Source organism: Carcharodon carcharias, chromosome 19 (genome assembly GCF_017639515.1).
Source record: "Carcharodon carcharias isolate sCarCar2 chromosome 19, sCarCar2.pri, whole genome shotgun sequence".
Lineage (NCBI taxonomy): Eukaryota > Metazoa > Chordata > Chondrichthyes > Lamniformes > Lamnidae > Carcharodon > Carcharodon carcharias.
Window position 1 is genome coordinate 12057656 of NC_054485.1, and position 14373 is coordinate 12072028.

At 45.7% G+C, this 14373-nt stretch overlaps 1 protein-coding gene across 7 annotated transcripts in view; it reads left to right on the plus strand.

Moving 5' to 3' along the window:
• Window positions 1-14373, plus strand: part of ptprub (protein tyrosine phosphatase receptor type Ub) — an 818938-nt gene that overhangs the window by 423429 nt on the left and 381136 nt on the right. For all 7 annotated transcript variants that reach the window (XM_041212606.1, XM_041212611.1, XM_041212608.1 and 4 more), the window contains one exon: window positions 12718-12799. In XM_041212606.1, coding sequence (XP_041068540.1) covers window positions 12718-12799 — 82 coding nt within the window. The remainder of the gene's footprint in view (window positions 1-12717; window positions 12800-14373) is intronic.

Sequence of the window (14373 nt, forward strand, 5' to 3'; positions counted from 1 at the left end):
CTGAACAACAAGTATCACTAACCCAAAACATTAAAGATTGACTGGCCCTTGTGTCTCTTAACATTTTAACATCTTTACCTACTCCACCCTGTACACATGGAAAGACTTCTCCTTCACACATAAAGTCTTTGAAAGTTTCTGCAACCTGCTCCCCAGAATTACCTTGAGTAAACTATGAACACATTCCCACTTCTTTACCTTTCACTGATTCTCCCTGTTTCACCTACACACAAACCATTGGTTTCTCCTGTGCCTGAACCTCAGAACCCACAGTACTTTTACTTCCAGAGGTTTTCTGTACCACAATAATTCCTACAGATTTTCCCCGTAACCTCCAACACACTGACTTCATGTGCCCCACTTTATTACAATGAAAACACCTCAATTTTTGAATGTCACTTCTACCTTCAACACCTTCCTTTTTGTTCTGAGAAATAACTTCCTGGGAACTTCCAGCTACTCCTGCTCTTCCCTAACTACTCGCCTTTCTTTCACCTTCCCACTTTTTATCTTTTCCAATTTGAAGAAGTGATGGAAAAAAGGTTTAGCTCTACGAAATAACTCATAATCATCAGCTATCTCTGCTGCTATCTTACAGAATCAACCCTCCGTTCCTCTACATGAGTTCTCACTACCGAGGGGATTGAATCTTTAAATTCTTCCAAAAGAAGGATATGATTGCACTGGAGAGAGTGCAGAGGAGATCTACCAGTATTTTTCCTGGGCTGGAGGGTCTGGGCTCTGAGGAAAGATTGGATAGGCTGGGGCTGTTTTCCTTGGAGGAGTGAAGGTTGAAAGGAGACCTGATGGATTATGAGGGACATAGATAGGGTGGATAGGAAGACACTTTTTCCATTAGTAGAGGGGTCAATAACCAGGGGGCATAGATTGAAGGTAACAAATGGAAGGCTAAGGGGGCAGTTGAGGAGAAATCTTTTCACCCAGAGAGTGATGGGAGTCTGGAACTCACTGCCTGAAAGGGTGGTTGAGTCAGAAAGTCTCGTAACATTTAAAAAGTATTTAGATATTCACTTGTGTTGCCATAGCCTCCAGCGCTATGGGCCAAGCGCCAGAAAATGGGGTTAGTGTAGTCAGATCTTTGTTGACGGGCATGGACACGATGGGCTGTATGGCCTCCTTCTGTGCTGTAAATGTCTGAGGCTATGAGTCATTTCTGGCCCTTAACCAATTTTGTATCCACTCAATGTCCCATTTATCCCATTGGCCTTCAAGTCTATTTGTGGTACCTTATCAAATGCCTTTCAAAAGTCCATATGCACAACATCAACCACAAAACCCTCATTAATCCTGTCTGTTACTTCCCCAAATGACTCAGCAAGGTTAGTCAAGCACGATTTACCTTTAACAAATTCAAAGCCATGCTGGCTTTCAGTCATTTAAGGAGGGAACTTCTGGCAAGATTATTTCATCAACAACAGCATCTTCAACATAGTAAAAATGCCCCAGTGTACATCACAAGAATGTAACCAGACAAACTTTGACACCGAGCAGCAAAGAATGACTAAAAAGATGGTCAAAGATGGTAGGTTTTAAGGAGCAGCTGAAAAGTGGAGAGAATAGTACAGGGGCAGAGAGGCTTAGGTCGGAAATTCCAGAGCTTGGGACCTATAGGCAGCTGAAGACATGGCCACAGTTTGTGGAGCAAAGAAAACTTGGGATGACCAACAGGCCAGAATTGAAAGAGTGCAGAGATCTTGGAGGGCTGTTGGGCTAGAGAATGTTACTTTGATGGGGAGCGGCAAGGGCATGGAGGGATTTGAACACAAGGATGAGAATTTTAAAAGTGTGGGACTTGGGCCAGAATTTTATATCCTGTGAGCCGACGTGCACTCGACCTGTCCAGCCGTGAAATAGTGTGAGATGAGGCCAGATGAGTGTCCCAACATTATCATGCACTCACATAGTATCTCGCTCGGTGGGCGAGCATGACAGTTGGAAACGCGCCTGCCAACAATTAAGCGGACAATTAAGCCTATTAAGGAGGCAATTGAAAGCAATTTTTCGTGGCCTGTCCACTTTTACAATTGGCGGATGGGCCATTCGACCAGACCGCCATTATATTTTTACTCAAACCTTGATCCAGGGTGGGATAAAATCTCCGTTAGGAAATAAAATAAAAATAGATAAATGGGGACTTTTTTTTATGTAGTGTGCTTTCAGGTGCTTGATTGTGCTGCGCAAATATATTTTGCAGCATTTTTGTTGTTTTTATTCTACAGCTGCAAGTGATGATAATCTTTTGATACAAATCCTTTAGTGTCACCCCTCCTTATCTGGTCTTTATTATACTGATGTTTGTGGGACCTTTGCTGTGCATCTTGGCTGCAAAATTTCTCACATTGCAGTTGTGACTGCACATAAAAAGTACTTCATTAGATGTAAAGCTCTTTGGAATGTCCGGAGGTCATGAAAGCGCTATAGGAATACAAGTTTTCTTTATTTTACAAGTAATTGGAGACGTTCGGCCATGTATGAAATGTATGTATAGTATACTAGTGAGAGATTACCTTAACTTGCAAAAAACAAGATGTAGAATCAGTTTGGGTAGAGATAAGAAATAGGAAAGGTAAGAGGTCACTTGTAAGAGGTTTATTTGGCCCCTAACCATAGTTACACTGTAGGACAGAGTATATAGGAAGAAAAAATGGAACGTGTAAGAAAGATAGAGCAATAATCATGAGTGACTTTAATCTGCAAGTAGACTGGGTGAATCAGGTTGACAAAGATAGTCTGGAAAATAAACTCATAAGAATGTACTCGAAACAATTTCTCAGAACAGTATAAAAACAAAAAAACTGCGGATGCTGGAAATCCAAAACAAAAACAGAATTACCTGGAAAAACTCAGCAGGTCCGGCAGCATCGGCGGAGAAGAAAAGAGTTGACGTTTCGAGTCCTCATGACCCTCCGACAGAACTTGAGTTCGAGTCCAAGAAAGAGTTGAAATATAAGCTGGTTTAAGGTGTGTGTGTGGGGGGCGGAGAGATAGAGAGACAGAGAGGTGGAGGGGGGCGGGGTGTGGTTGTAGGGACAAACAAGCAGTGATAGAAGCAGATCATCAAAAGATGTCAATGACAATAGTACAATAGAACACATAGGTGTTAAAGTTAAAGTTGGTGATATTATCTAAACGAATGTGCTAATTAAGAATGGATGGTAGGGCACTCAAGGTATAGCTCTAGTGGGGTTTTTTTTTTAATTTTTTTTTTATAATGGAAATAGGTGGGAAAAGGAAAATCTTTATAATTTATTGGAAAAAAAAGGGAAGGGGGAAACAGAAAGGGGGTGGGGATGGGGGAGGGAGCTCATGACCTAAAGTTGTTGAATTCAATATTCAGTCCGGAAGGCTGTAAATTCCCTAGTCGGAAGATGAGGTGTTGTTCCTCCAGTTTGCGTTGGGCTTCACTGGAACAATGCAGCAAGCCAAGGACAGACATGTGGGCAAGAGAGCAGGGTGGAGTGTTAAAATGGCAAGCGACAGGGAGGTTTGGGTCATTCTTGCGGACAGACCGCAGGTGTTCTGCAAAGCGGTCGCCCAGTTTACGTTTGGTCTCTCCAATGTAGAGGAGACCACATTGGGAGCAACGAATGCAGTAGACTAAGTTGGGGGAAATGCAAGTGAAATGCTGCTTCACTTCAAAGGAGTGTTTGGGTCCTTGGACGGTGAGGAGAGAGGAAGTGAAGGGGTAGGTGTTGCATCTTTTGTGTGGGCATGGGGTGGTGCCATAGGAGGGGGTTGAGGAGTAGGGGGTGATGGAGGAGTGGACCAGGGTGTCCCGGAGGGAGCGATCCCTACGGAATGCCGATAAGGGGGGTGAAGGGAAGATGTGTTTGGTGGTGGCATCATGCTGGAGGTGGCGGAAATGGCAGAGGATGATCCTTTGAATGCGGAGGCTAGTGGGGTGATAAGTGAGGACAAGGGGGACCCTATCATGTTTCTGGGAGGGAGGAGAAGGCGTGAGGGCGGATGCGCGGGAGATGGGCCGGACACGGTTGAGGGCCCTGTCAACGACCGTGGGTGGAAAACCTCGGTTAAGGAAGAAGGAGGACATGTCAGAGGAACTGTTTTTGAATGTAGCATCATCGGAACAGATGCGACGGAGGCGAAGGAACTGAGAGAATGGGATGGAGTCCTTACAGGAAGCGGGGTGTGAGGAGCTGTAGTCGAGATAGCTGTGGGAGTCGGTGGGTTTGTAATGGATATTGGTGGACAGTCTATCACCAGAGATTGAGACAGAGAGGTCAAGGAAGGGAAGGGAAGTGTCAGAGATGGACCACGTGAAAATGATGGAGGGGTGGAGATTGGAAGCAAAATTAATAAATTTTTCCAAGTCCCGACGAGAGCACGAAGCAGCACCGAAGTAATCATCGATGTACCAGAGAAAGAGTTGTGGAAGGGGGCCAGAGTAGGACTGCAACAAGGAATGTTCCACATACCCCATAAAGAGACAGGCATAGCTGGGGCCCATGCGGGTACCCATAGCCACACCTTTTACTTGGAGGAAGTAAGAGGAGTTGAAGGAGAAATTGTTCAGCGTGAGAACAAGTTCAGCCAGACGGAGGAGAGTAGTGGTGGATGGGGATTGTTCGGGCCTCTGTTCGAGGAAGAAGCTAAGGGCCCTCAGACCATCCTGGTGGGGGATGGAGGTGTAGAGGGATTGGATGTCCATGGTGAAGAGGAAGCGGTTGGGGCCAGGGAACTGGAAATTGTTGATGTGGCATAAGGTGTCAGAGGAATCACGGATGTAGGTGGGAAGGGACTGGACAAGGGGAGAGAGAAGGGAGTCAAGATAACGAGAAATGAGTTCTGTGGGGCAGGAGCAAGCTGAGACGATCGGTCTACCGGGGCAGTGCTGTTTGTGGATTTTGGGTAGGAGATAGAAGCGGGCCGTCCAAGGTTGGGCGACTATCAGGTTGGAAGCTGTGGGAGGGAGATCCCCAGAGGAGATGAGGTCAGTGACAGTCCTGGAAACAATGGCTTGATGTTCAGTGGTGGGGTCATGGTCCAGGGAGAGGTAGGAGGAAGTGTCTGCGTGTTGACGCTCAGCCTCCGCGAGGTAGAGATCAGTGCGCCAGACAACAACAGCACCACCCTTGTCAGCGGGATTGATGACAATGTCAGGGTTGGACCTGAGAGAATGGAGTGCAGTAAGTTATTAATTTTGCTTCCAATCTCCACCCCTCCATCATTTTCACGTGGTCCATCTCTGACACTTCCCTTCCCTTCCTTGACCTCTCTGTCTCAATCTCTGGTGATAGACTGTCTACCAATATCCATTACAAACCCCCCGACTCCCACAGCTATCTCGACTACAGCTCCTCACACCCCGCTTCCTGTAAGGACTCCATCCCATTCTCTCAGTTCCTTCGCCTCCGTCGCATCTGTTCCGATGATGCTACATTCAAAAACAGTTCCTCTGACATGTCCTCCTTCTTCCTTAACCGAGGTTTTCCACCCACGGTCGTTGACAGGGCCCTCAACCGTGTCCGGCCCATCTCCCGCGCATCCGCCCTCACGCTTTCTCCTCCCTCCCAGAAACATGATAGGGTCCCCCCTGTCCTCACTTATCACCCCACCAGCCTCCGCATTCAAAGGATCATCCTCCGCCATTTCCGCCAACTCCAGCATGATGCCACCACCAAACACATCTTCCCTTCACCCCCCTTATCGGCATTCCGTAGGGATCGCTCCCTCCGGGACACCCTGGTCCACTCCTCCATCACCCCCTACTCCTCAACCCCCTCCTATGGCACCACCCCATGCCCACGCAAAAGATGCAACACCTACCCCTTCACTTCCTCTCTCCTCACCGTCCAAGGACCCAAACACTCCTTTGAAGTGAAGCAGCATTTCACTTGCATTTCCCCCAACTTAGTCTACTGCATTCGTTGCTCCCAATGTGGTCTCCTCTACATTGGAGAGACCAAACGTAAACTGGGCGACCGCTTTGCAGAACACCTGCGGTCTGTCTGCAAGGATGACCCAAACCTCCCTGTCGCTTGCCAGTTTAACACTCCACCCTGCTCTCTTGCCCACATGTCTGTCCTTGGCTTGCTGCATTGTTCCAGTGAAGCCCAACGCAAACTGGAGGTACAACACCTCATCTTCCGACTAGGGACTTTACAGCCTTCTGGACTGAATATTGAATTCAACAACTTTAGGTCATGAGCTCCCTCCCCCATCCCCACCCCCTTTCTGTTTCCCCCTTCCTTTTTTTTCCAATAAATTATATAGATTTTCCTTTTCCCACCTATTTCCATTATATAAAAAAAATTTAAAAAAAAACCCCCACTAGAGCTATACCTTGAGTGCCCTACCATCCATTCTTAATTAGCACATTCGTTTAGATAATATCACCAACTTTAACTTTAACACCTATGTGTTCTATTGTACTATTGTCGTTGACATCTTTTGATGATCTGCTTCTATCACTGCTTGTTTGTCCCTACAACCACACCCACCCCCTCCACCTCTTTGTCTCTCTATCTCTCCGTCCCCCACACACACACACACCTTAAACCAGCTTATATTTCAACTCTTTCTTGGACTCGAACTCAAGTTCTGTCGAAGGGTCATGAGGACTCGAAACGTCAACTCTTCTCTTCTCAGAACAGTATGTTCTATAGCCAACCAGGGAAAAGGCTATTCTAGAGCTGGTAATGTGCAATGAGGCAGGATTAATCAAAAATCTCATGGTAAATGAGCCTCTAGGTGACAATGATCATAACGTGCTAGAATTTCACATTCAGTTTGAAGGGGTGAAGTGTGGGTCAAAGAATAGTGTTTTAAACCTGAATAAGGGTGTGAAGGCAGAGCTGGCTAAAGTGAACTGGGAAACTAGGTTAAAAGGTAAGACAGTAGAGATGCAGTGGCAGACTTTGAAGGAGGTATTTAATAACTCTCAGCAAAGATTTATCCCAGTGAGAAAAGAAAACTCTTTGAGAATGGTGCATCATCCATGGCTACATAAGGAAGTTAAGGATAGTATCAAAGAAACACTGAAAGAAACACTCTACAAATCTGCAAAGCTTAGTGGTAGGTCAGAAGACTAGTCAGATTTTAAGAATCAGCAAAGAATGACTAAAAAAAAATTGACGGAGAAAGTTGAGTACAAGTGAAAGCCAGCTAGTAATATAAAACTAATAGTAAGAGTTTCTGCAAGTATTTGAATAGGAAAAGATTAACTAAAGCTAGTGTTGGCTCTCTAAAGAGTGAGTCTGGGGAATTGTTAATGGAAAACAAGGAAATGGTGGTGGTGTTGAACAGATATTTCCTGATCTGTTTTTACTGTAGAAGACTTAGAAAACTTACCAAAGATATTTGAAAATCAGAGGATGAAAGGGAGGGAGGAGCTTAAAACAATCACCATCGCCAGGGAAAAGGAGCTGGGAAAACTATTAGGCCTAAAGGCTGACAAGCCCCTGGGATCAGATGATCTTCTTCCTAGGATCTTAAAAGAAGTGGCTGCAGAGAAAGTAAAAGCATTGGTTATAATCTTCCAAAATTACTTAGATTCTGGAAGGGTCCCAATGGATTGGAAAACAGCAAGTGTAACACCTTTTATTTAAGAAAGGAAGGAGACTAAGAGCAGGAAACTATAGGCCTGTTGGTCTAACATCTGTCATAGGAAAGTTGTTAGAATCCAATAATAAGGAGACTGTAGCTGGATACTTAGAAAATTGTCATGTGATCAGGCAGAACCAACATTGTTTTGTGAAAGGGAAATCGTGTTTAACTAATTTATTAGAGTTTTTTTGAAGAGGTAACAAGCAAGTTGGATAAAGGGGATCCTGTAGATGTGGAGTGCTTGGATTTCCAAAAGGCATTTGATAAGGTGCCACATCAAAGGTTACACCACAAGATAAGAGAACAATGTGTTGGGGTTAACATTTCAGTATGGTTAAACAAATGGAATGGAATATAGAAGTAGGGAGGTTTTGCTACGCTTGTGCAGGGCTTTGTTGAGACCACATCTGGAAAACTGGGCTGTAACCTCTGACTAGTGTCAGAAAGTGCTGGCCCTCAGGAATTGGAAGAATAAATACCTACTTACCTGTAGGGGTGTCAGAGGTTGGAGGGAGTGGGGGGTGTTGGAGGTTGAGGGGGTAAGGGGTTTCGGAGGTCATGGGGGGTGTCGGAGGTTGGAGGGCTGGGGTGTCATGTGTCGGGGGTCCGGGGAGTCCTGTGGGGCGGGGGCGGGGTGCGGAGGGGGGGCGTCAGGGTTCAGGGGTGTGGGAGTTCTGTGGGGTCGGTCTGAGTCTTTGCAATAATTACTCAGAAGTTAAAAGAGGTTTTAATTCTTCTAATCTTTTCTGATGTGGGGGAAATGATGGCGTAGTGGTATTGTTGCTGGACTAGTAATCCAGGGTAATGCCTTGGGGACCTGGGTTCGAATCTCGCCACAGTAGCTGGTGGAATTTGAATTCAGTAAAAATCTGGAATTGAAAGTCTAATGATGACCATAATGTCGATTGTTGTAAAAACCCATCTGGTTCACTAATATCCCTTAGGGAAGGAAATCTGTTGTCCTTACCAGGTCTGGCCTACATGTGACTCCAGCCCCACAGCAATGTGGTTGACTCTGAAATGTCCTACCATGCAGTTGTATCATACCGCTACAAAGCCCCCAAAAAAAGGAATGAAATCAGACAGACAGCCAACTTGGTATTGACCTAGCCGCTGGAAACGACAACGGCAAACCTAGCCCTGTCGACCCTGCAAAGACCTCCCTAGTGCCAAAATTGGAAGAGCTGTCCCACTGACTAGTCAAGCAACAGCCTGACATAGTCATCTTCACAGAATCATATCTTACAGATAATGTCCCAGACACCACCATCACCATCCCTGGGTTTGTCCTGTCTCACAGACAGAAGAGACCCAGCAGAAGTAGTGGCACAGTGGTATACAGTCGGGAGGGAGTTGCCCTGGGAGTCCTCAACGCCGACTCCGGACCCCGTGAAGCCTCATCGATTCAGGTCAAACATGGAAACCTCCGGCTGATTACCACATACCGCCCTTCCTCAGCTGATGAATCAGTGCTCCTCCATATTGAGCACCACTTAGAGGAAGCACAGAGGGTGGCAAGGGCATGGAATGTACTCAGGGTAGGGGAATTCAATGTCTATCACTATGAATGGCTCAGTAGCACCACTACTGACCGAGCTGGCCAAGTCCTAAGGGACATCCTCACCATCCTGCCTGCCGTAGATGCATTTGTCCAGGACAGTATCGGTAGGAGTGACCACCGCACAGTCGTTGTGGAGATGAAGTCCTGGCTTCATGTTGAGGATACCCTCTATTGTGTTAGGTTGCACTACCACCATGCCAAATGGGATAGATTTCAAACAGATCTAGCAACTCAAGACTGGGCATTCATGAGGCACTATGCACCATTGGCAGCAGCAGAATTGTACTCGAACACAGTCGGTAACCTCATGGCCAAGCATATCCCCCCTTCTACCGTTACCATCAAGCCAGGAGATCAACCCTGGTTCAATGAAGAGTGCAGGAGGGCATGCCAGGAGCAGCACCAGGCATACCTAAAAATGAAGTGTCAACCTAGTGAAGCTATAACACAGGACTACTTTCATGCCAAACAACATAAGCAGCAAGTGATAGACCAAGCTAAGTGATCCCCCAAACAATGGATCAGATCTAAGCTCTGCAGCCCTGCCACATCCAGTCGTGACTGGTGGTGGACAGTTAAACAACTCACTGGAGGAGGAGGCTCCACAAATATCCCCATCTTCAATGATGTGCGAACCCAGCACATAAGTGCAAAAGAAAAGGCTGAAACATTTGCTACAATCTTCAGCCAGAAGTGCCAAATGGATGACCCATCTTGGCCTCCTCCGAGGGTGCCCAGCAACACAGATGCCAGTCTTCAGCAATTCAATTCACTCCATGTGATATCAAGAAGCGCTGAAGGCACTGGATAGTGCAAAGGCTATGGGCCCTGAAAATATTCCAGCAATAATACTGAAGACGTGTGCTCCAGAGGATCTTGTCGTGCCCCTAGCCAAGCTATTCCAACATAGCTACAACACTGGCATATACCTGGCTATGTGGAAAATTGCCCAGGTATGTCCTGCACACAAAAAGCAGGACAAACCCAACGCAGCCAATTACCGCCCCATCAGTCTATTCCCAATCATCAGTAAAGTAATGGAAGCGGTCATCAACAGTGCTATCAAGAGGCACTTGCTTAGCCATAACCTGCTTACTGGTGCCCAGTTTGGGTTCTGCCAGGGCCACTCAGCTCCTGACCTCATTACAGCCTTCGTTCAAACATGGGCAAAAGAGCTGAACTGCTGAGGTGAGGTGAGAGTGACTCCCCTTGACATCAAGGCAGCATTTGACCAAGTGTGGCATCAAGAGGCCCAAGCAAAACTGGAGTCATTGGCAATCAGGGGGAAAGCTCTTTGCTGGTTGGAGTCATACCTTGCACAAAGAAAGATGGTTGTGGTTGTTGGAGGTCAGTCATCTCAGCTGCAGGACATCACTGCAGGAATTCCTCGAAGTAGTGTCCTAGGCCCAACCATCTTCAGCTGCTTCATGAATGACCTTCCTTCCATCATAAGATCAGAAGTGGGGATGTTCGCTGATGATTACACAATGTTCAGCACCATGTGCGACTCCTCAGATACTGAAGCAGCCCATGTCCAAATGCAGCAAGACCTGGACAATGTCAGCCCAAGCCTGGATAAGTGGCAAGTAACAATCGTGCCACACAAGTGCTAGGCAATGACCATCTCCAACAAGAGAGAATCTAACCATCGCCCCTTGATTACCATCACTGAATCTCCCATTATCAATATCCTGGGGCTTACCATTGACCAGAAACTGAACTGGACTAGCCAGAAAATATTGTGGCTACAAGAGCAGGTCAGAGGCTAGGAATCCTATGACAAGTACAACTCCTGATTACGCAAAGCCTTTCCACAATCTACACGGCACAAGTCAGGAGTGTGATGGAATACTCCCCATTTGCCTGGATGAATACAGCTTCCACAATACTCAAGAAGCTTGACACCATCCAGGCCAAAGCAGCCCGTTTGATTGGCACTACATCCACAAACATTCATTCCCTCCACCACCGACGCAGAGTAGCAGCTGTATGCACCAGCTACAAGATGCACTGCAAGAATTCACCAAGGCTCTTTAGACAGCACCTTCCAAATCCACAACCATTACCAAATAGAAGGACAAGGGCAGCAGATAGATGGGAACACCACCACCTGGAAGCTCTCCTCCAAGTCACTCACCATCATGACTTGGAAATATATTGCTGTTCCTTCACTGTTGCTGGGTCAAAATCCTGTGACTCCCTCCCTAACAGTGCTGTGGGTGTACCTACACCACAGGGACTGCAGCGGTTCAAGAAGGCAGCTCACCACCACCTTCTCAAGGGCAACTAGGGATGGGCAATAAATCCTGGCCCAGCCAGCAAAATCCACATCCCATGAATGAATAGAGAAAGAAACCCTGGTGGAACCATCCGAAGTTTGTGATTTAAACCATGTTTTCTGATGGTTCTCAGTGCAAAACAATTGTCCAGAGGAATTGTGCACTTCTGGGCAATTGCTGTGCAAACCCTTTCCTGGCAACTTCCCAGACGGATTCTGCTGCACATCTTTGGAGTACCTCCCAAGGCGGAGCTTGGAAGTTATGGGCCAATGTGTACAGTTTTGGTCTCCTTATTTGTGGAAGGATATAATTGCATTAGAAGCAGTTTAGAGAAGGTTCCATTCCTGGGATGAAGTGTGTATCTTATGAAGCAAAGCTGAACAGGTTGGGCCTAAACCTATTGGAGTTTAGAAGAATGAAAGGCAATCTTATTGAAACGTATAAAATCCTGAGGGGACTTGACAGGGTCAAGGAGGACGTTTCCTCTTGTCAGGGAGACTTGAACTAGGGGACACAGTTTAAGAATAAGAGGTCTTCCTTTTAAGATGGAGAAACCTTTTCTCTCAGAGGATCTTTAGTATGGAATTCTCTTCCCCAGAAAGTAGTAGAGGCTGGGTCATTGAATTTATTCAAGGCTCAGTTAGGTAGCTTTTTGATAGACAGGGGAGTCAAAGGTGATTGGGGGGCAGACAGGAAAGGAAAGTAGAGTTGAGACCATAACCAGATCAGCCACAATCTTATCAAATGGTGGGACAGGGTCGAAGGACTAAATGGCCTATTTCTGCTCCTAAGTCCTTTGTTCCTGTGAAGCATGGAGCTTTTGTTGCTGATGTTCTGTAGTATAATGATTAACAACCAAATGTGAAAGAAAGCTATGCTTGCCTTTATATATCATCTTATCATGCTCCTCCGAAACATTTCAATTTGTTCTCTCTCTCACTTGCGTTCTCATGCTCCCTCTTTCTCTGGCACTCCCTATTTTTCTAGCACACTTGCTCACTCTTTCTCTTGTCCACTCACTCGCTCGCTTGCTCTTGCACTCTTTGGAATACTCTGCTTTTTGTAATTGCGGATGAAAGGATTAAGAAATTAAAGAATTGGGCCAATTATTAGCAGTAGATTTTCATTATTAGCAATCGTATCACTACATGGTTGACACAAAACTGCTAATCTCAGATAGCCTTTAGGCTCATCAACTGTTATTTACTAATTTTCCATATCTGTCCATTTGTCTGTCACCATGAGAATGATGTGACTTTAAGGACGTGTTTTGATTCTCATTAATACCAGGTCATGTTTGAAGCAGTGGTCTCGACAGAACAAAGAGGCTACATCGGAATCGATGATGTCCTGATCTTAAATTACCCCTGCGGTAAGTATACAATATCTTGTGTATTTATACTGTTGTGAATAAAAGCCCAAGGAGAGAGATGAGGAGAGACTTTTTTGCTTTGAGAGTTAGAATGATCTGGAATGCACTGCCTGAAAGCACAGTGGAACAGATTTAATAGCCATGAATAGATGGAAAGAAAAAAATTGTAAGGCTATGGATCCTTATGGGACAGGGGAGTGAAAGTAATTGCATAGCTCTTTCAAAGAGCTGGCACAGGCATAATGGGCCTAATTACCCCCTTCAGTGATCTATCGTTTTATGTCTATCCAAAGCCCATGGTAAAATGTTGATGGAACTATTTTCCACTCATAAGTGGCACAAGAGTTCATACTTGTATCTAAACAATTGCTTTTAACTGTTCAGATACTTTCACAGATTATTGGTAGAGACTGGTGGGCCTTCCTTTTTCCTTATTGATAGTTTGGGCTTGACAAACTGCCAGATTAAGGATTAATTCAGCAGTTTAAAAAAATCAAACCTGTGGGTCAAATTTGCACTTGTATTCTGGCAATTTTCTTTTGCAAGTAATCCTTTTGCCCTGGGGAAATATTGTGTTTTCAAAACCAAACTGAAGGCTCAAAGCATGCACAGCAGAAGGCCCCAAAGGTTAAAAAGAGTGGGAAGGAAGACTAGAAGAACCACAAAATGGTGGTTGTTTGATGCCTAATTTAGGTTTCCTTTCTAAAGGACATTGATATGACTGCAAATAATGATTTCCATCCTCAGCCTTAAGATCTTGGAGGTAAAAACTGCACAGACATGATGGGCTGAATGGCCTCCTCCTATGCTGCAATTGTTCCATAAAATCATAAAATGGTTACAGCACTGTAGGAGGCCATGTGACTCTCGTGTCTGTGCCAGTTCTCTAAGAGAAACTCAACTAGTCCCATTCTCCCGTCTTTTCCCTATTGCAGGTTTCCCTGTTGCCAATTCCGAAGAAGTGTCATATTGAACTCGAAATGTTATCTGTGTTTCTCTGTCTCACAGATGCTGCCAGACCTGCTGAATTCTTCCAGCACTTTCTGCTTTGTCTTGGATCTCCAGCATCCGCAGTATTTTGCTTTTATTACAGTATCAAAACCTCCAGTCTCCATTAAGCCTCCTACTAGCTTGAGAGGTTGGGGTTTGGGGCGGTGGGCGGGGAAATGAGTTCTCCGCTCTAAGGTTGCTGAGTGTTGTCAGTAAGGTACACGTTTAATTTTAATTATCAGTAAACAATGGATAGTGTATGCCCAGAATGCCCATAAATGGGAGCTTCCATTGGGAGATGCTCCTGGACAATGAAGGAGATTACTATGGCTGCTCCCATCCTGAGCCCTCGCGGGCAGATAACAGGACCGCAGGATTTTACTGGCAGTGGCCAATTGAGAGGCCACAGCTGGGACCATTAAGAATGGCAGCCTTCCTCTCTGAGCTGGCAGCCCAACCATAGAACCTGCAGTCTTGTGTGCACAACCGATAGAGATGCTACTGCTAAAGAGGGTGGCTGAGCCGCCACGGTTCCCACCTTTGATATAATCCGATGGTGGTTGAAATTCATCAGGCTTCGCTAC